Genomic DNA, 23,371 nt, shown 5'->3' with positions numbered 1-23,371 from the left:
GAAGAGACTAGTAAGAAGCGAGGGAGAAAAGAAGTAGTTCTTGGGGAAGGAGACTTCCAGACAGAGGGAGCAAGTACAAAGGCCCTGAAGTGGGTGTGTGCTTGGGTAACGTGTGCAGGGCATCAAGCGGGGCAGGGAGCACAGCAAGAAAAAGAGGGCTGGGGGGGATGTGGCAGAAGCAAGGGCCAGGCCGACAGAGTCAGAGAATACCTCAAGGACCTCAGCTTGTCACTGGTGAGACAGGAGCCTCTGGAAGGATCTGGGTCAATGAGGCTTGTGGCTGAACCTTCATCTTCTCTTATTGGGATCATACTCACTGGTATATTGAGGGGAGGTAAGGACTGACACACAAAGTTGAGCTAGGAGTCTCCACAATAACATGGGTGAGAGAGGATGATGGATTAGACCAGGGTAGAAGCAATGGGGTTGACTTGTGGTGGTAAGAATTGGATCTGTTTTGAAGGTCGAACTGCCAGATCAGATGTGGGTGTGAAAAACAAGAGTTAAGGGTGACTCTGATGCTTCTGCTCTGAGTAAATGAAGACAATGGAGCCACCATTTATCCCAAATGGAGACAGCTACTGTAGGGGCCAAGGGCAGGCTGCCCAAAATGTTCCACTTTGTCATACTGATTATTTTATTTTATTAATTTACATTCAATTATCCAACATATAGTACATCATTAGTTTTTGATGTAGTGTTCAATGATTCATTAGTTGCATATAACACCCTGTGCTCATCACATCACATGCCCTCCTTAATGCCCATCATACTGATTATTTTAAATAAAAGTTACCTAAAAAGGCCTGTGCAAGAAAGATACTCAGACCCTCCTCTGTCCCCCTGAAAGCAGGAAATAAATTTCTCCCATGAAAGGTACCATCCCTGGACCAGGAGCTAAAGAGACAACCTTATCACCAGAGATAGGAAAAGAGCCAAGAAGGCTGTAGAAACAATCTTTGTTACTTTTTGCTAATTTCCCAGCACAGTCCAAATTTCCTTCAGAATTCCTTACTAATTAAAACTCCCAAAGACAAGGGTCTTTTCCTGTCAATTCCTCACAAATTTATTGTCTTTTTGTCTAAGAAGCTTAAAAGTATCTGTCTTGGTCATTTCTGTAGGTCTCAATGCCATTATTGGGCCTCCATGTGCACATAACAAAACTGTGTTTTCTCCTGTTACTCTGTCTCATGTAAATTCAATGTTAGGCCAACTGGAAGGACCTTAATGGGAAAAGAAAGATTTTTGCTTCTCTTCACTATGGAGGTGGCAAGTGTGAAAGGAAAAGAAGGAATGCTCTGGAATATACTAGGGTTAAGAGCCTGCTGGGTGCCCACATGGGGACACCAGGGAGGAAGTTGGGTTGGTGCTGTTAGCTCCTGAATGGTGCCTTAAGCCAGGATACTGGATCCTCCAACTCCTGAGACAAGGAATGGCTGGACAGACATGAAGAAACAACAGAGGGAACTTAGGAGTCTGAGTGAATTAGGAGAAAAACCTAAGGAGAGGTATCCAGACACTAAATGAAGAAAGATTTAAGGAAGAGGGACCAATCAACTCTACAAATGCCCTGAGAGACCCATTGAGATAAGAGGGGGGAAAAAAAATCAATCCCTGGAAAAGACAAAACAATGGTATTCTACCCCTGGTGGGGAGTAGGGGGACAGGGCAGGTATTGACAGGTAAGGGACACAAGATATCACCCTGGATGATGGCAAAGTTATGTTTCCTGAGGAGGGTGGGACTGAAGAGCTGAAAGCATGCCTGGCAATTCACTGACCAGTACACTTAGGATCTAGGCATTGTAATGTACCTAAAATTTTGCCTTGAAAGACATCTTAGTCAAAGAGCTGCATGAAACACATGGGTGAAGGTGACCACTGTCTGCTCTTCTACTTTAAACAGAATTTAAAAAGAAGCTAGATCTATAGGAAGATGGATAGATGGCCAAATATGGGAGAAAGCAAGAATTACGAAGTGCTAATTACAGAGTCTAAGAGGTGAGGACATAGACTCACTGTGACTTGACTGAGCTTGAAATTTTTGAAAATTTTCATCAAAAAAACTGGGGAAAATTGTTATTCATAGTACAGCATTCAGCAAACTGGGGTTAGTGGTTTGTTCACCCCAAGCCAGGCCAGGGTGGTTTAACTGAGAACACATGGGAAGAGACTGGGGACAGCCTGGGCCCAGGGAGGCACCACTTGGAGGAACATTCCTGTAAAGGTGAGGAGGAAACCAGAGTCACTGGAGGGGTCAATGGGGACAAACTGAGCTCTGCCTGTTTGCTGAGAATGACCTGCAGACACTATTATGACGTTAGAGGCAACAGGGAGGACCATGAAAGCAAGGTTCTCAGCAGGTACTAGGAGAGGGAACCCCTTCCCAGGAGGGAGAGCCCTTCTCTAAGGGGAGCACTGACCCTGTGCCCATGATAAAAGGAGGGAAGCTGGAGCAGGTGTGCACAGGCTTTGAAGTAGGATGTGCTCACTAAAGAATGTTGCTTTAAATCTGCAGCGAAATCTCTAAAAGGTTCTTTGAGGGATCTCACGTAGAGCGAAGCTTATTTGTGGGATACAAGGCAGATGGCTTTGCATGAATCCGTTTTCTCTCCCTCGACTTCCACATGCATTCCCACTAAAACTCACCTGCCCAAGAACCACCTGGGAGTACCCCTTTCCCCATGTTTACTTCTCTCATTTCTCCTTACACAGAAAGGCCTATTTCCCTTACCTCAGCTCCTATCTTGGGACAGTGGCCCAATAAGGAACAAGTCAATTCAAAATGTCAGTATCTATGCATTAAAACTTGGGTGACAAAAACTTTCAAATGATCTTTGGTGGGTTTTAATTCCTTTAATTCCTTGCTTTCAACAAAACTGAAAGAGAAACTAATCAAGTTGTCAGCTGATACATCCTGATAAAACTATACTATCTTTGGCATGTCATCTGGAAGAAGTTCAAGGAATTGATTAACATTGCTGTAAGAAAATGTCTCTCATTATGAGTGACACATTATTACATCTATTTTAAAAAGTCATAGAACTGATGGTGAAATCTGCATCAGTGTCTCATTTCTGATAATAAAAAATAGTCATCCATGAATACATGAATTAATTTAAAACAAAAACCCATCTTTGGTAGAGAGATGAATGTCACCTTGATGAATGAAGTACCAATAATCATTGTAAACCTAAATCAATCTAGAAGAAAAAAAAATAACATATTGTCTAAAAGAATAGTTTTTTATGTAAATATTTATATTTAAGAGAACCAACACAGAGTGATTAATAAAAGACCTGCAAACACTAAATTACATTATGTTAAGATAAAAATCTGTGTGAAAATTAGAATTGCAATGCCAGTGCAAAGAAGGCAGGAACTGTGTGAAATATCTGGCAGTTAAAGAAGACCCTGTTTTGGGACCCCTGGGTGGCTCAGTTGGTTAAGCAGCTGCCTTCAGCTCAGGTCATGATCCCAGCGTCCTGGGATCGAGTCCCACATCGGGCTCCTTGCTCGGCAGGGAGCCTGCTTCTCCCTCTGCCTCTGCCTGCCATTCTGTCTGCCTGTGCTCGCTCTCTCTCCCTCTCTCTCTCTGACAAATAAATAAATAAACTCTTTAAAAAAAAAAAAAGAAGACCCTGTTTATATATTTCTTAAGTGAATGATATGGATATCAAATTATTATGGCATTTAGATTCCACTTAAAATAGAGACTAACAGTTTTACTTCCAAATGTCAATATTTACAATTTGACGGAAGAGACATCATTTGCAATTCTTTAAATTTAGGTGAGAATTTTAGATGTCAAGTTAAAAATCTATGAATGGAATATAGCATTTCCAAACGTTTGCAGGGGCCACTGAAGCACTTAAGTGTGGAGGCCTCTGGCTTAGGCAACTCCTTAGGATTCCAATATGTCATCCAGGGGGCATGGCGAGGTGGGGGAGGCAGGTGCCCCTGAGCCCTGGAGTCCAGTTAGTGCAGGTTACAGACACCTTACAGACAATGCAGATCGTAATCTTATTATTTGTTTTGCATGAAGTGGTTTTAAAATGTCCCTCAAATCACCCTATAGAGAAACACGAGCATGCACTTGATCCTGCAGGATGCAACGAGAAACCCCAGAGAGGGCATTCTAGTTCACATACACTGGCATGTGTGCAGTGAGGAAGGACTGCCCTGGCTTTTCTCAGGGGTCCTCTGCTTCCCCTGTATTTCAAGCACTGGCTACTGGGAAGCATGAGCAGGAAGACTGGCAGGGGAGGACTGCCATTGTCTCGACTTACCATCTGCAGCCAAATGTTGGTGGTTAAAACTTGGTTCTTCTCATCCTTCAAAGAAAAAGAAAGACCCATATAAATATGGTTTATATGGTTTACAAAAGAGGGAATGATAATGTTATTCATGCAGGAATCGGATTGCTGAGACTGCTGGAGTGTGTGGAAATTAGGAGGCATTGAGCGCTTCCAAATACACACAAGCAGCATTTCCCCAGAGTTAAGCTTTTCTCCTTATCCTGAAATTATGTACATTATAGAGCACTTACAAAATATCAAGAAGTATAAAGAAGAAAATTAAAACCCCACAGCCCCATTATCCAGAGATGACATGTGCTAATGATTTAGCTTATTCTCCTTTGTACCCTTTACATTAATTAATATGCTTAAGAAAATAAAATTGGGTACAAATTCCAATTCTTTAAAGTCAAGTTTATTACCAGAATATATACAGTTTTAAACAAATATCAATATCTCGTGCTTCCCTCCCCCAGGAAAGGGAGTATGACCCTAAGGCAGCAGACACACTGTATGCCAATGGTGCTGCGTGGGTCACATTTCTGCCTGGTCCCTGTGGATCTGCCTACCTTTTCTCTCATCTTCTAGCTACCAAGAAGGATGCCTGACCCCTGACACACACCTACAAGGTAAATTCTGTCCTAATGAGCAAACCAGGTTTCAGAAAGGTAAGATGACTCTCGGAAGGAGCTAAACAACTTGGATCTCTGACTCAAAGCCCCTTTTTCTCACATTTCCAAACCACCTAAGGATGGGATCCAGCAGGGTGCCAAGTCTGTGCTCTAAGCAGAGCTTGGGATAGTGTACCAACCATGGCTTTGCCCCAGCACAGAACGTCTAAAGAAGATTCTAGGCAATATCAACCTTTCCAGCTGGGATGCAAGCATCATCTTATCAGAGCTGGCCAAGCCCAACATGGCCCAGCAAATACCAATGTGTGCAGGCTAATGAGCAAGTTTCCTGCAATAGTTCTACTGTGATGGTGTTATGCAGAACTTAGCACCCAATTCCCACCTAAACGACTCTGTAAATTGGCAACTGCCACTCTCTTTAGGAGAAAGTATTAAGCAATGCCCCCCAAGTAGATGTGCCTAGAAGCTAAGACTGTGAGTTCCTCCACCAGGATTTATCTGGCCCCATTAACTGATGGCATACACAAAAACAGACCCAGTAGAAGAAAGAACATGGCATCCGCTGAGGTGTGGTCAGAGGGCTGGGATGCAAATGAGAAATAAATGCTGTTTCCCATTAAAATAAAAGTGTGTTGAACATGTAAGAATTTGGCAAAGATTCTTTGATGCACCAATGCCCCTGGCTCAGTAGCTCACACCCGGAGCAACTTTGAGAGGTGAACTTGGCAGGCAAGGAGGTATGTGAATCCCAAAGAAAGAAAGAACAGAGCTGCTTGGGAAGGGACAGGTAACAACATCCTAGTAAAGTCCTAGGTTGCAGCTGTGTCCAGAAAATGCTGTCAGTTTGGTTAAAGCAAAAATACACCCTATTTTCCAAAATAAAACATGGCAGTGTCTTTTTGTGGAAAAAGTTACATAGCTGACGTCTCTCGGTATTCTGTACTGAGCAAATGGTCCCCGATAGAGCTGTGTATTTGCACCGCAAGAAAACTCTTGTTCCGGGTCAATCTCCAATATTATTTGAAAGCATCAGTGAACTCTTTTAGGACATATATCCATTGCATCAACTTATTAAGGAGTTGTTGTTTTTAATGGACTTAAAATTAGCCAGTGTTCCATTTGGGTGGCTTTCCTTCTTTTAATTGCATCTGTGTCTTCAGCTTCTGAGAAAAAAGCTTCTGTGGTTTGGGAGCTCAATTACTACCAATCTAATTAAAAGGCTTTCTTCTTTCCAACATTCTAACTGAAACCTCATTAGAGTGAAACAGAGTTTCTGTGGTGTGTAGCAGCATGGGACTGAAGTGCCGGCATTTCAAACTGTAATCAACACTGAGCAGCAGCCAGCTACCGCCGGAGAGCACAACAATGCCAGGTAGGGGAGCCCTCCGCAGAGACTCCGGGGACCAGCCCACAGATCAGCAAGGAGGCTGCTGTGTGCATTCCCAGAGTGGGTCTCTTTCTCCTGCTTCCATCCCAGGGCCACCCGCTGGCTGTGTCTCTCAGCTTTCTCAGTCTGCACAGTGACAAGATGTCCTACCTCTTTCCCACCCCCGGGTGTAGTGCCTCCTCTCCATCACATACTGAATGTTTGTGTCCCCCGGAAATTCCCATGTTCAAACTTAACCCCCACCATGATGACATCTGGAGGTGGGACTTTTGGAAGATTAGGTCATGACAGCAGAGCCTCTGTGAATGGGATCAGTGCCTTATAATAGAGACCCCAGAGAGCCCCCTCACCCCTTTGGCCCTGTGAGGGCACAGGGGAGAAAATAGCTATCTATGAACCACAAAGCAGGTTCACACAGACACCAGATCGACCAGTGCACTGATCTTGGATTTCCCAGCATCCTCACCTGTAAGAAATAATTGTGTGTTGTTTAAGCCACCCGGTCTGTGATATTTTTGTTATAGGAGCCCAAGCTGATGAAGACAGTACCCCACCACACAGTGACTTCTACTCAGCTCCAGATGGGACTTCTACTCAGCTCCAGATGGGGCTCTCTGCCCTTATCCAGCTGCACTGCTGAAAGAATGAAGTCTAAGGTTCCTAGTGTAGTACACAGCCTTTTCTACAAGCCACAGTCCAGCCAAGTGTTCATTCATTTATTCATTCATTCACTCATTAAACAAATGTTTGCAGAGCACTTCCTGTCTCATTGCCATCCGGACATATACAGTAGGAACTGAACATCATTCTTGAGCTCGTAGAATATAGAATGTGAGTCAGGAATGGGATTAGACAACTCAAGAATGATATAATTACAAAAGGTGACAGAAAAGGAACAGGGTACCTTCAGAGAGAATGACAGGGATGGGGTCCCAAGGATGAGCCTTCCTTTTGACACCCTATGATACTGGAAGACCAAAAGACATGGCTCCCTTAGGACATCACCTGTATCATTTGCCCTTCAAGACCTCATTCCGCCTCACCTCCCAGGACCTGCCCTCTCTCTACCCTCCTCCCTTCTCCTGCCCGGACTGAGGCTGCCTCCTGACTCAACAGCAGCTCCAGCACAGAGCCAGCAACTCAGCTCAGGACCTCGGCTTTGCAAAGGAGAATGAGGAGCACTGAGGAGAGACATGAGAGATTATAGCCTACAAGAATCCAGCCTACTTCAGAAAGCACCTGGCAACCCGCTCCTGGAGTTATAAACACAGAGGATAGCCACCTGCCTGCAGAGGACACTGACACCTCTCAGTGGCCCTCCAAGTGTGCAGCTTAGGTGACCCAGGGCCTGCGCAGTCTACAGTGGCCAGATCTCCTACACACCCTGGTGCCCACGCCAGCCTCTAGCCCTTCCTTCTTGCCACCCCCAGGATACCCGCAGTGCCCTGCTTCCTGAGCCTTCTGCAAGAGGGCCCAAGGCAGAACTTCAGCCTGCATTCAACTATCATGCCTCAGGGTTTGCATTGCTGTCCATGCTGAGGTGATGTGGAGAACTGGGCACGGAGACCGAGGCTTTGGTTTAGAAAGTTGGCAGATGGAGCTGTGGTTCCCAGATGCCTCTCTGGCCTCAGGCATTTGGATGTTCCTGGCAGGGTTTTCAGGGGCTCCACTCTCACTGTCCAAAAGCTGTACTTATTCAACCCAGGAGGGAAGCTTCCTTCCCTCTCAAGTAAACATCGTCCAATGACAGAAAAGCCATCAGCCTTCTGCACTCCCTTGAGCTTGTTTAAATCCTGAATTAGCTGATGAAGCTGCTTGCAATAATCTCTTTCCTCATGAGCTGGGTGGCACACTGGTCAAACACTGGGATTCCTGCAGGGAGGGGGAATGATATCTCCAAACCCAAGTCCCAAACCCTAGCCCCAGGGTCTCTGAATAAATAACCAGCAAGCAGCGCAGAATCTGAACATGGGTTTCAGTGATTCCAGACCCTCAGGCGGCCGCCTGGTCATCCCTGTTCTGATCCAGCCCTGCAGGACAGCGTGGAGGGGCAGACCCCATACGGCAGAAGACCCTCCAGGCTCTAATCTGAGCCCTCCAATTACAGGCACTCAGTTTCTGTGGGTTCCAATTTTCTGTCCTAGGAAATAAGGAGATAACAGATGCCCTGACCACCTTCTAGAGTGGAAGAGGCAAGGAGAGCATCCTGCAAACTGTGACATGTGACTCAGTGCCAGTGGCTGTCCCTGTGCAGCTCCCCTCACCACACAGCTCTCCTGCCAGGGAATCACAGGAGGCCCTTGTGGCAAAGCAACCCCAAAGCCAACTAGTCTAATACCTCCTTGTTTTTTTGTTTTTTGTTTTATTCTGAGCACCTCAGAATATTATTCAGCCTTAAAAAATATGGAAATTTTTATTTCTTTTTTTAAGTTTAATTTTATTTTTTCAGTGTTCCAAGACTCATTCTTCATGCATCACACCCAGTGCTCCATGCGATACGTGCCCTCCTTAATACCTACCACCAGGCTCACCTAACCCCTCACTCCCCACCCCTTCAAAACCCTCAGTTTGTTTCTCAGAGCCCACAGTCTCTCATGGTTCATCTCCCCCTCCAATGTCCCCTAATCTACTTTTCCTTGCGTTCTCCCAATGTCCTCCATGTTATTCCTTATGCTCCACAAGTAAGTGAAACCATGATAATTGACTTTCTCTACTTGACTTATTTCACTCAGCATAATCTCCTCCAGGCCCGTCCACGTTGATACAAAACTTGGGTATTCATTCTTTCTGATGGAGGCATAATACTCCATTATATATATGGACCACATCTTCCTTATCCATTTGTCCATTGAAGGGCATCTTGGTTCTTTCCACAGTTTGGCGACCGTGGCCATTGCTGCTATCAACATTAGGGTACAGATGGCCCTTCTTTTCACTACATCTGTATCTTTGGGGTAAATACCCAGTAGTGCAATTGTAGGGTCATAGGGAAGCTCTATTTTTAATTTTTTAAGGAATCTCCACACTGTTCTCCAAAGTGGCTGCACCAACGTACATTCCTACCAACAGTATAAAATAAAGAAATTCTGCTAATTGTGAGAGCATGGATGAACAAGGAGGGCACTAGCCTAAGTGAAATAAGCCAGACACAGAAAAGCAAATACCATATGAATCCACCTATATGAGGAATCGACAAAGAGTTGAGCACAAAGAAGCACAGAATGGAATGGTGGCTGCCAGGGGTATGGGAGGTTTTAGGCCAGAGGAACCAAGGTTCAGCTGTGGAAGATAAACAACTCCTAGAGATTTCTGGTGAGGCACGGAGCCTATACTTGACAATACTATATTACATACTTAAAAATCTATTAAAAGGGTAGATCTTGTGTTAAATGTTATCATAGAAATAAATAATAAATAAATATATAATAAAGTTTCTGTATGTCACTCATACTTCAATTAAAGGGAGTGTTGTTTTCTTTTAAAAGTACACTTTGGGGGCATCTGGGTGGCTCAGTGGATTAAAGCCTCTGCCTTCAGCTCAGGTCATGATCCCGGGATTCTGGGATCAAGCCCCATGTCAGACTCTCTGCTCAGCGGGGAGCCTGCTTCCTCCTCTCTCTTTCTGCCTGCCTCTCTGCTTACTTGTGATCTCTGTCTGTCAAATAAATAAATAAAATCTTTAAAAATAAATAAATAAATAAATAAATAAATAAATAAATAAATAAAGTACACTTTGATTGGGGCGCCTGGGTGGCTCAGTGGGTTAAGCCTCTCCCTTCGGCTTGGGTGGTGATCCCAGGGTCCTAGGATCGAGCCCCACATCAGGCTCTCTGCTCAGTGGGGAGCCTGCTTCCCCGCCACCCTGCCTGCCTCTGTGCCTACTTGTGATCTCTCTCACTCTGTCAAATAAATAAATAAAATCTTTTTTTAAAAAAGTGCACTTTGATTTAAGCAGCCATGCTTTTTGAAACAATCTCCCAGAATAAGCATGTATCTGCTTTGGGCACACCAGTTCTGATAATGTGTAATGTGCTATCTTGTATTTCATATAGCAATTATTCTTCTGGAAGTTGTACAGCAACATAATTCAACATTATTTTGCAAAGCTCCCAACACTTTTTCTTTGCTTTTGTATAGAAGCTGAGAAAAAGATAACAATACATCTCACTGTGTCTAAATTCTTGTTTGCAGAGAAAAATTGCTGGATAACATAAATTCCTATTTGTGTAGTCTCTAGTTTATACCAAGGATTACTTCTTTTATCTAATTTAATTTTACACCAACCATATTTTTGTCCTAGTTTTACAGAATAATAAACTGAGAGTCTGCGATTTTCCCTAAGTCAGCAAGATAGTAGATCTGACACGCACACACAGACACATACCCCTCATATCCAAAATAAGAAATAAACTCTTATAAATCAATAAGAATAAGGCAGACAATCCAACAGAAAAATGAGCAAAAGATGAACAAGCACATGATTTTCACCACAGAGAATATCAGTAAATGACATCTGAAAATACCGTAGTTAAATCTTCAATAGACATTTGCATTCTTCCAAATGTCATGCGTGCACACAGGCACGCACACAGCTTTTTTTTTTTTTTAACTCATTCAGTCTGTGACAACAACGCAGCTAAGTCAGTACTATTATTATTCTCCTTTAATAATGGGGATTATGGGAAGGCTCCCAAATTTAACCTAATATATGTCTCCGTTCTGCTCAAATATGTTCAGGTGAGCCTCTATCTTCCTTTATAATAAAAAGGGAAGGGGTGCATAAAAATATCAACTGTGAAACAAAAGAACCTCCTGGCCCCATGTCCCGCAGCTCAGTGTGAGCTGAGATCCACCCCCTTACCTCTTTATCCCAACACCTGTGTTTGAGCTACCATGAGGCTCTGTTCCCAATGTCAGAACAGTGAGCACCTTGGTGAAGTTAATGAAAAGTGGTTCCCTTTGGTATTTGTTTCGTACAGGAGTTCTCGAAATATCATCTGGAAACCTCTGAAGTTCTGAGATGCTTTAGAGGATCAGTGAAAAACTTTTCATAATCATTAGAAGTTATTAGGCTGTTTCCCCCTCATTTCCTCATGAGCACTGAGCAGAGCTTGGCAGTGAGCCTATGGCATATGACATCACCAACAGACTGAAAACAGAAGCAGATAAGAGAATCCAGCTGTCTTCTATTAAGCTTGGCATTAAGGAGATTGGCAAAATATAAAATAGTGCCACCCTTCTCACTAAAATTGTTTTGCTTGGATAAGTGTATTTACTTTTTTAGAAAAATACTGGTCACATTAACATGGCATGGGTTTATTATAATTTTAAATTAATGAATGAACTTAAACTATTTTCTTAATTTCCATTTCTAATACGGTAAATATTGATAAATATAACTCACATAAGAAAAATTGGGGGGAATTCCCATAACTTTTATGAGAGTAAAGTGGGTCCTGAAGCTTTAAAGTTTGAGAGCCACTGATAAAGGGCCTGCATTCATTAAGAATTTCTGTATCTCTGGGGCACCTGGGTGGCTCAGTGGGTTCAGCCGCTGCCTTCAGCTCGGGTCATGATCTCAGGGTCCTGGGATCGAGTCCCACGTCGGGCTCTCTGCTCAGCGGGGAGCCTGCTTCCCTCTCTCTCTCTGCCTGCCTCTCTGTCTACCTGTGATTTCTGTCAAATAAATAAATAAAATCTTAAAAAAAAAAAAAAAAAAAGAATTTCTGTATCTCAGACCTAAAACCCAGCCCTCTCATGGTGCAGAGCTCTACTGCATCTCTGTTCTCTTTTTGGGGTTGTTCATGGTCTGTGACATGGGAGTACAACTGAAAAGTCCAGACATCACAGGCAGACCTGGCTGTGTTACTTACAAGCTATGTAGACTCAGGGCAGTCACTGAACTTTTCTGAGACTCGGTTTCCTGTACATAAAAATAGGAAACTGATTGCCATCTCTCCAGCAAACTGCAAGGATTATAAGAGTAGCACACAAGAAGTCCCTAAAACACAGTAAAGTTTTCTGGCTTTCTTTCTTTAAAAAAAAAAAAAAAAAGGTTGCTTATTTAAGAAAAAGAGAACATATGTGAGGAGGAGGGGCAGAGGGAGAGGGAGAAGCAGGCTCCCCACTGCGCAAGGAGCCTGAAGGTGGGCTTGATCCCTGGACCCTGGGATCATGACCTGAGCCAAAGGCAGATGCTTAACTGACCCATCCAGGTGTCCCAAGTTTTCTACCTTTCAGTGATCAGAAACAAGTTCCTCCAACAGAAAGGTACTGGGGTGACTTAGAAGGTTGTCCCATGGGGGCAGAATCTCCTCTCTATTTCCAAATGCCTACCTTTGCAGGTGGCACATAATTACACTTGTTTTCTCACAGAAATCTGGGCCTAGAAGGTAAATGTCTTGATGTCAAATTTAATTTTCCTAACGGGTTAAGGGTATTGTGATATATGAATGTGCAGATGTGAATTTAAAAAAAAAAATGTGTGCCACACAGTTTCAAGTGCTGGATGTTTATGTCCTTCCACCAGCACCAGGCTTCTCAGCGGGCTTGGCCTTGGAACCTCACCATTTTCTTACTAAGGTTCTGGAACTCTTTACTCATCACGGAACTGGTTAGAGATATATACTTATTTCTAACAGTATTGTTAAGTACTTATAAATAAAGGAAATGTGTTATGCTGTGGTCCTTTAAAACACGGCACTCTGAAGAGCCTGATACTGTAGACAGTGCCCCAAAGAACTCCACCAATGCAAATTATGGTCCTTGGAAAACTGCCTCTCAAATTCCCCAAAGTGATTTTTGAATCCTTTTATCCCATTTTTAACTACCAAAGTTAATCTTGCATAGCATTAGAACACTGTTTTCAGGAACAATGCAGAGAAAGCCTGGAAGAAATCTGTGAAATCAGACCAGAGTATTATTCCAACAGGTCAGTGTGTAATTCCTTACTGACTGAAGGCCAGTTAAGATGCATCATAACCAAGGGTACAAAACCGGCCCATCAAGCTGTCTCCTTGGAAAGTCTGCATGCCAGGTGAACTAACGGCAAGTCTGTCTCCTGAGCTGAGGTCCTTGATTCAGCCAACGTGAACTGATTTTCTTTCCCCTATAAAACCCACCGCCCAGAGCTCAGTGGGTTAAAGCCTCTGCCTTCAGCTCAGGTCATGATCTCAGGGTCCTGGGATCGAGCCCCACATTGGGCTCTCTGCTCAGCAGGGAGCCTGCTTCCTCCTCTCTCTCTGCCTGCCTCTCTGCCTACTTGTGATCTCTGTCAAATAATACATACAATCTTAACAACAACAACAACAACCACTGCCCAGTGCAATATCAAAGGAGTTGGGGCTCATTGCCAAGCCACTTCTGCTGCCTGTGTGTGCAGGTATGAGAGGGATTCCCTGGGGAAGTAACCTGCCCTGATGTTATATGGTTCCTGCTGGGTGGACCCCATCCCCAGCACTGCCCAGGTTCCCCAAGGAGAGGGAGTGATTTCAAGAGTGCACTTTTAACTGAGACTGAAAGGCTTTCTTTCCACTTCTGCAAGAGGAAGGGCCTCCCTATCTCCCCCCAAAGACCCAAATTTGGAGGAACAAAGCTAGGGAAGGTGATCATGAGAGTGATCCTAACCAAGCAGACACTTTTCTTGAGTTTACAGAGCTGAGAAGTGGAGGACATGGTGGCAGGAATGGGGGAGATTATGGAGTGCAGGAGAGGGAGAAGTGCTTCAGTGGCCCTGGGTGACCCAGGAATCAACTTTATCTCAACTCTGCTTGAACAGACACAATAAATTTCCCTTTACACTTAACCATCATCCTAACTGAATCAGTGTCCAAGCATTGCCTTCACTACTACACATGCAGTGCACATAAAACATTATCTTTGAATGGGCTAAGAGAAAAGAATCACATGTACCACCAGATCCCCCACAAATGCCTGAGAAATTACAGAGATGTGTGCAGCATCAGCACCAGGCTTTTCCAATGAACTCTGGCAGGAACTGACTGTGGTGTGTCTCATTATAACCGAGGTCTTCTAAAGACATCAGTTAGAGATACAGGGACCCCAACAGAACACCCCATGTGTAACTGATGCAAAGGTGGGTTCAAAAGGCCAAAAAGGAGGGAATGAAGGGAAGGTAGAAGCAAGGTATAAGAGAAGTAATGTTTTCTCTCTTTGTTGTTATTTGGCATTTCTTGTATTTCTACAAGTAATATAGATTAATTGGTTTAATAAATTAAGGAAAAATAAACAGGACCACAAGTAAGGAAAGAATGATGGAAAAAAAAAAATAGTTCACTACCATTACAACCCAGAAAATAAAAAATTAAGAGTAGACACATTATGAGGATAAGGCCTGGGCAAGATGAAATGACAGCTGCATAAATAAAATATGGCAATAAATGAATGAACGAATGGATGGATACATTTTTAAAAATAGCAAATACAAGGAAGAAAGGAAGGCAAGCAGATAGGCACAACTAAAATGTAAAATATAGTCTGGAAAAAAACCCAAACAAGACGGGCATGTTTCCCATGAGTTCTTTAATACTATATAACTTAATAAAACCTTGGATCAAATTAAATATGATTTCAAAGACAAGATTATAAAATAACCAAATGAAATGAAAAGGAAACTGCAGAGTTAAATAAATAAACTGAGAACCAAAACAACATGATTACATAGCTAATAAATTAGACCCAGAAAGGGACAAAACAGGCCCAGTTAAAAATTGAGTTACTGGCATGAAAGCGAGGCATGAGATAATCACAGTTTGTGCAAAGGAAAAACACAAAGAGATTAAGTCCATTAAGGAAGAGGTCGGAGATGGAGGTGACATAAGACAGAAAGAGAGCTGAAACGGAGAGCAGACCCATGAAAAAGTAAGTGCACAGGAGACGTACTTCTGGTTCTGGCAAAAGACTAGACTCCATCTCCGGAACACCATCGTGCCCCAAAACACCTAGAAATGGCGGAAGAAATCAAACAAATTTTTAAATGAAAACCTAAGCTCATAAAAAAGGTACGAGAAATCCCTCGAAACAAAAACCCAAGAGAAAACTGAAAAGAACATCGTGAATGCGTGAATTGATGCTGCCAGAGGCCTGGGTGTAGAACAGTGGTGGCCAGTTATAGTCACAGAGAGCTTGAGCAGTGCCTCGGTGGGACTGAGGACAAAGCTTTGACTGAACCAAACCCCCAGACCACATTCGTCCACATGACACAGCCCACAATCCTATGGACACCCCTATACTTCTATGGATTTTTATCTCCAGCACCAACCCCCTCAAGTTCTCATGGAAAATATGCAAAAAAAGATCACTTTTTCACTCTGATACAGGGATGGAGGGAGCAACTCTAGGGAAACAGGTCACTCAGAGCCTTCTCCTTAGCAAAGTCCTACTCTCCAAAACGTCCTACTCTGACTTTGTCAGATTTATTCCTGCTGGGGAGAGTGCACCTTGCCCACACCAATACCCTGTCATCTTTCTGTCTCACCAGATTGGGGACGGGAAGAGCTATATCACCAGGAAACACCCAGGAGCACGGCCCACCAAAATACTGAGATTTTATCATAAGATTATAGAATGCTTCCTCTCCCTCACACTTCTCCACCACTACAACGCTCCAGTAGGATACCAGTATGGGTGTAGGACACCAGGGTACGGCTGAAACAGTCTGCGGACTCTCTGAGCAAGAGTGCCAAGGGAAGCCCAAGGTCAAGCAAGGAGACAAAAATAAGGACACTATAGGAATGTGAAGCCTCTGGCCCCCAAAGCTACAGCAAACAGTAACGTCTAACCAATAGCCAACCTAACATAAATTTTCATACTAAGTTGTATTTGTCAACTCCTATTACAGGTCATTTCTGACTTATGATAGAAAAACCACCAGGCAGGTAAAAGACAAGGAAAAATAATCTGAAGGGACGAAGCAAGCATCAGAACAAGACTCTGACATCCAATCTCAGATGCCATTCAGCTGTAAGACACATGCATGTTACAAAAATGTGAAAATGTGAAAAATAATCTTAGAATTGATGGACTACGGTACAAAATGTATTTTTTACTCCTTCTTTCACAAGTTAAAGAAGGCATGAGAAGTAGCAGAGACTTCTAATGACCCATCTCAACCTCATTTGTTCCAGTGTTTGAAAACGCAAAGAGCCTACACGGGGGTTTCTTCCAGAATCAACGTTGAAATTTTTACATGCTATCTGAAAGGCAGAGAAATTTCTAAGTTTGCAGATATTCCTAAACTCATTCAAATGGAGAAGGCTGATGGGAATAACCTATAAGAGTATGTTGCTAAACTTAGGAACTAGAAAAACAAGGAATTTCATTGTGGTGGTTCCAGGACACTAACAACTACAATTCAGGAAAAGAACTTGAGAGTCCTTGTCACCATTTCCAAACAGCATGTTACCCAGCACATCTTAATCAAGAAGCGGATAAGAAGCAAAATGAGAATATTTCCCTCTTTTGAATATTTCAACAAAATATTTCAATAGAAAAAGAAAAGATGGCACTTAAAGCGACCAAAGATCTAGTAAGGGAGAGGCCAGATGGTGGGGACTTCTGTAAAAAGATAAGCCAATATTACCCTGGGCCCCTTCAGAGGAGTCAGAGGTCAGGCGGTAGCTAAGACTGGGCACGCGTACAGTCTATGCAGTGGGTCCCCAACATATGCATGGGGAGAGAGCACCTCTGAAGTAGTCTAAATTTCCTGCCCACAGCAGCTGACTCAAAGTGTCTTCCTCTTCAACCTAACTATGGGACCAAATGCCCACCCCTGGTGATGCACTTTTATTAAGGACCTGCTCTCTGCCATACAGATACCTGAGGGAGAACCAGGAACATTATATGGCAACACTGCATCCTCCACAGAAGTTCCACAGGTCCCATGCTGTCCTAAAGGTGGCCCAACATGGCCCAACATGCTTGTTCTGAGTTTTTGATGTTCTCATACATGCTGCTACCTAAGCAACCCCCAGTGCCAGCACTGACTAGCAACATAGTAGCAGAGAAGTCTGCATTCAAGGTTCTACCCTTTAAAGAAACCAGGCTGGGGTCATCTTGGAAATCCCAGGGCTAAAGTGTACAACCTAAATGATGTTTATCAACAAAGAAAAACATTAGGATGCACCCTCACAGACCCCACTTCATGCTGTTATCACAAGGATTTTGAGAAGTCCCAAAGAACCTGACTAAATTTGTGGTTCCCAAATGGAATTATAGGATCCTTTTTGTTCTTCTATACAAGTTATAAATAATGAGTCCTCTACGGATCTTTAGGCTCTAATCCTTTTCTTACAGACTTGTAGAAAGTGAATAAATGACCAATACCCAGAAATAACTTGGCACTTCATTTTAACTAATCATCAGAGTTCTAACACTAATAAAGGAAAAGTCTACACCTTTCCTTTCCCCAGGATAGAAGTCCATTTCCCATTTAATACAGAGCATATTCAGATGCCCATGTCATTCTACATGGAACAATGAGGAGCTAAATAAACCAAATGCAGACTATTCACATACCTCATTTCTTCTTCTGGAAAGTACAATGAAGTGATTCATGCCATAAAGCACACTATACCAATTACCAAGAAAAATGTTCCTATCACAAAATCAGGAACAGATGACTTTGGAACTTTCTTGTGATTCCAGTGATTAAATAGTTTGCATAAAGTTCCAAAGTATGCCCTTCCTTAATAACTGACCTTTTGTTACATGTCAGCCACTTAATATTTCAGGGAAATTTTTTTTCATTATAAACCCTGAATTCACTATTAAGAAAATGCTCGGTGCAGGAGATGCCTGAGTTGAAATCTACAACAACTGGAACTGAATCTCTCTTCCACAACTTCCCCTCTCCTAACCCCTCTCGATCTATAATCATGCCTTCACCAGTAGATCAAAATTAACCTGCACCTATTTTTATATTCATTATAATCTAGAACAGTCAATTTCTCTTCAGTTTAACAAGGGGGATGCACTTGCCTTAAATTGGATTCCATAAACAGATTGTTATAAAGGATTAGGTTATGAAATAAGGAGGGATTCCCAGGGAAGGAAGTGTCCCCTTGACATTTCCTAAGAACTTTCACCAACTTCCACAGTGAGTTGTTACCACCTTCTTCGCTCCTAAAGATACTTCGTAACCTCCCCTGACCAACCACATCCTGAAGCACTCACGTCTCCTTTTGCCCCCTGTAGGACCTTCCCAAGATGCCATCTAACTTGTTTGGCAGAAGTTTAAATGCACCTCTCTGTCCTCATGTGTCCTCACAGTCTCTGACAGTGGTCAGCTCCATCAGTGGCACAGGAGAATAACAGTTAAGAGGATCAGAACACACCTTCTCTTCTGGCTCTTAAAAACTGAATAAACACACTAATAAGAAAGAAAATCTTGTCCAATTAACTCACAAGAGAAAAGGAAAGGAATAATAGCACAAAGATTGTGAATATGTACTGCTGATTTGGAAGGGGGGAAAATGAGACATCTCAAAACACACAAATGGGAAAAAAGGTGACAGATTGCACTGAATATGTTTGACTTCTCTCGTTTTATTGGATTAATTCTAACATCAAATTTATAAATAATGAACAAAACTTTGAAGTATTGCTACATTTCTACATCCTGAACTTGTCCTCCTTTGGGTATGGGTTCATGGATAGATAGTAGGAAATGATCCTGAGAAACTGAAAGAATGATTGGCTTCTGCAACTGTGGGCCATTTTCTTAAATCTGTATTAATGCAAAGGTGTATGTGCTTAAAATAAACCAAGTCACCTGTTAAGTAAGTATTTTAAAATGATAAGACTCAGAACTGATGATGGTATAGCAAAACTGATGATGATACTGTGAGTCAATGTGTAAAGTGCTACATACTTTGTTCAAAGCAACCTTTAAATTTGCCTTTATGTAACAGAATTTTATTTTATTTTTTTTTAAAGATTTATTTATTTATTTGACAGAGAGAAATCACAAGTAGGCAGAGAGTCAGGCAGAGAGAGAGGAGGAAGCAGGCTCCCTGCTGAGCAGATGCGGGGCTCGAACCCAGGACCTGGGATCATGACCTGAGCCGAAGGCAGCGGCTTAACCCACTGAGCCACCCAGGCGCCCCTGTAACAGAATTTTTAAAAATACTATTAAATTTGGGGGCTAATTCCACATCTAAGAAATGGCCTTAAAGAAATAGGAATCAGAATTAACAAGGAAGTCCAAAGGTACTGATTATATTACTTACAGTGCTCACAATATTATAAGCAAATTAACTGCCCAATAATAAACTGTAGCATATCCATAAACGGAAATGCCATGTAATTACTAAAATGTTTCTTAAAAAAATATAATCATCTGAGAAACACATTAGAATGTGTTTTGGGAGAAAAACATCCCATAAAATTGTACTTATAGTATTATCCATTGTTTAAATTCTATTCTGTGATTCTCCTAGTTTTCATCCCCTGCTTACTCATGAATATAATCTGATCCTTTCAATACTGAACAGCTCTCTGAAATCTTCTCTCACAACCCACCTGCTTTACTAAGAGTTATTTGACCTCTCTAAATAAAATATATAGAGGATGTGATACTGACCTTAACATGCACACAACTATGGAAGTTATAGTTCTTATCTCATTTTTGATACTACATATTTTGGCTTACTGTAGAATTTTTAAATGCTCATTGCAAGAGCCATAAAAATGATTAAGTTCCAGAAAGATGGAGTAGATATGATTTTTCCCATTCTTGCCACGAAATACAACTGAAAGCAACTAAAAACTCTAGATGTTATATATAAGGCAAACAGGAAAAGACTTTAAAAAGTGTGCAGGAGAAGGCAGACTGCCTATAGACCTTAGTACCAAGGAATAACACTTCAGTGAATTCCCTGGGTTTTATTTTTGATTCTTATGTCCCAGAAGGACAATTTGGAAGCCATGACTTTCATTTCCACTAGGCAGTAATGGAGGGGGGAATAAAAATCTGTATCTGCCTAGCAGTAAAAGGCGGCCCATCCCTCTCCCCTTCCTTCATGTCAAACAACAGAAGCCAAGTAGGAAAGCTCAACGTCCACCTTCACCTAGCAATTAGGCAATGCCCCCTCTTCCTCTGCTAGAGTGGTGTCAGAGAAAGATACATAGATAGAAAGTTTAAATACAACCCTGAGTCTCATAACATAATAACGAAATGTCTGGGTTCTTACTGAAAATCAGTCACCATACAAAGAAGCAAGAATATCTCAAAGTGAATTTTAAAAGACAATCAGGGGTGCCTGGGTGGCTTAGTGGGTTAACGCCTCTGCTTTAGGCTCAGGTCATGATCCCAGGGTCCTGGGATCGAGCCCCGCATCACGCTCTCTGCTCAGCAGGGATCCTGCCTCCCCCTCTCTCTCTGCCTGCCTTTCTGCCTACTTGTTGTCTCTGTCAAATAAATAAATAAAATATTTTTAAAAAGTAAAATAAAAGATAATCAACATGGGGTGCCTGGGTGCCTCAGTCAGTTAAATCTGGGATTAAGCCCACCCCGCATCTGGCTTCCTGCTCAGTGGGGAGTCTGCTACTCCCTCTGACCCTCCCTGCTTCATGTTCTTCTCTCATGGTCTTTCTCAAATAAATAAAATATTTTTAAAAGAGACAATCAACAGATGCCAACAATAAGATGAACAATTCAAAGATGTTAGAATTGTCTGATAAAGATTTTAAAGCAAACATCATAAAAAAACTCAAAGAATTATGAGCAAAACAGTAATAAATGAAAAGATAGTCTCAGCAAAGAAACACAAGATGTAAAGAAAAATCCTGAGAAATTCAGAGGTGAAAAATAAAATAACCTAAAGAAAAACTAAGTGGATAGGCTCAAGAGCAGAATGATTGAGGAATGAGTGAACAGGCAGATAGAACAATGGAAATTACACAATTTGAAAAACAGAGAAAAACTAAAAGAAAAAAATGAACAGAGCCTCAGCAACCTACAGGACTACAACAAAGATCTCACAATTGTATTATTGGAGTCTTGAGTCAAAAAGAATGTGGAACTGAAAAAGCACATGAAGATATAATGGCTGACACTTTCCAAATGTGAAAAAACATACAAATCTATAATTTCAAAAAGTGAGCAAATCCCAAACAAGACAATCTAAAGAAATCCGCACCAACACACATCATAGTAAAAACTAAGGACAATGAGAAACCTTTAAAAATAGCTAAAGAGGGGCACCTGGGTGGCTCAGTGGGTTAAAGCCTCTGCCTTCTGCTCAGGTCATGACCCCAGGGTCCTGGGATGGAGCCCCGCATCAGGCTCTCTGCTCATCAGGGAGCCTGCTTCCCCCCAATTCTCTCTGCCTGCCTCTCTGCCTGTCAAATAAGTGAATAAAATCTTTAAAATAAATAAATAAATAATAAAAACAGCTAGAGAAAAACAATACCTTACCTATAGAGCAAAGGCAATTCGAATGATAGTGTATTATTTAATAATCCTAAACCACTCCCTATGGGGAGGCTGGCTCTTTTTTTTTTTTTTTTTTTTAAAGATTTTATTTATTTGACAGAGAGAGATCACAAGTGGGCAGAGAGGCAGGCAGAGAGAGAGGAGGAAGCAGGCTCCCTGCAGAGGGGAAAGCCCAATGCGGGACTCGATCCCAGGACCCTGAGATCATGACCTGAGCCGAAGGCAGAGGCTTAACCACTGAGCCACCCAGGCGCCCCCGAATGATAGTGTATTATTCATCAGAAATCATAGTGGCCAGAAAGACATGGCATAAGACTTCCAAGTGTTAAAAAAAAAAAAAAAAAAGACAAAAACAAACAAAAAAAACCCATAGAGTTTATTCCACGGACTTGAGCCTGGTTTAACATTTAAAAACCAAACAATATAAAAACACCAGAATATTAATAAGCAAAACAAGAAAAAATTCACACAATCATTATCAATTGTATATTGATAGAATAAAAAGTAAACTCTAAAATAAATAATGGGAATAGAGGGAAATGCCTTCAACTTCTTAAGGAACATCTACAAGAAATCTATTCCTATTCAATATAGTGCTGGAAATCCTAGCATTGCAATAAGTTCAAGAAAAAAGAATGAAAGGCATATATATGGGGAAGGGTAAAATAAACTGTCACTATTTGCAGAAAACATAACTGCATAGAAAATTTCAAGAAATCTACAGAAAAAGCTCCAGTAATAAGAGTTTAGCAATGTGGTAGAATATAAAATGAATACACCAAACACAGCTCTATTTCTACATACTAGAAATGAACAAAACATGAACTAAATTAAAAATACATTATTTATAATTGCTTACAAAAAGAAAAGAAGGCATAAAGGAAAGGAAGGGAAAGGAGGAAAGAAGGAGGGAGAGAGGAAATTTTACATACTATCTACTGGACTTATACACTGAAAACTAAAAATATAGATGATAAAAAAATCAAAGATTTAAATAAATGCATAGCCATAACATATTCATGAATCAGAAGACTCAATAATACTCTCCAATTTGATACATATATTTATTTGAAATTATTTTAATTTATAACAAAATCCCTATAAGATATTTGTAGATTTCACAAGATTTTAAAATGCATATGGAAAGATTAAAAAAAAAAGAATAAAACAATTTTGAAAAATGTATGAGAAATAATCCTACTACATTACAGTTCCTTTTTTTTTTTTTTTAAGATTTTATTTATTTGACAGGCAGAGATCACAAGTAGGCAGAGAGGCAGAGAGAGAGGAGGAAGCAGGCTCCCCGCTGAGCAGAGAGCCTGATGCGGGGCTCAATCCCAGGACCCTGGGATCATGACCCGAGCCGAAGGCAGAGGCTTAACCCACTGAGCCACCCAGGCACCCCCTACATTACAGTTCTTATTAAACAGATTCAGTAATCAAGACCATGTGGTTTCAGTAGAGGGCTTAGCATACAGATCAATGGAATAAAATAAAGAACCCACTAACAGATTCACAGAAGTGTGGTCAACTGATTTTGACAAAAGTGCAAAAATTCAATAAATAAAGGATAATCTTCTTAACAAATAGGGCTGCATCAG

The 23,371-nt window shown here is 41.8% G+C and overlaps 1 protein-coding gene across 1 annotated transcript in view; it reads right to left on the bottom strand.

Annotated features, from left to right (window-relative positions):
• The window catches only part of CHRNA7 (cholinergic receptor nicotinic alpha 7 subunit), a 116,689-nt gene that overhangs the window by 68,626 nt on the left and 24,692 nt on the right, over positions 1-23,371 (bottom strand). The window contains exon 2 of the mRNA XM_047739243.1: positions 4,289-4,333. Within this exon, the coding sequence (XP_047595199.1) occupies positions 4,289-4,333 (45 nt within the window). The remainder of the gene's footprint in view (positions 1-4,288; positions 4,334-23,371) is intronic.

This window comes from Lutra lutra, chromosome 7 (assembly GCF_902655055.1).
Source record: "Lutra lutra chromosome 7, mLutLut1.2, whole genome shotgun sequence".
NCBI lineage: Eukaryota > Metazoa > Chordata > Mammalia > Carnivora > Mustelidae > Lutra > Lutra lutra.
Note: the sequence above shows the minus strand (reverse complement) of the source record. Positions and strands in the feature narration are given on the sequence as shown.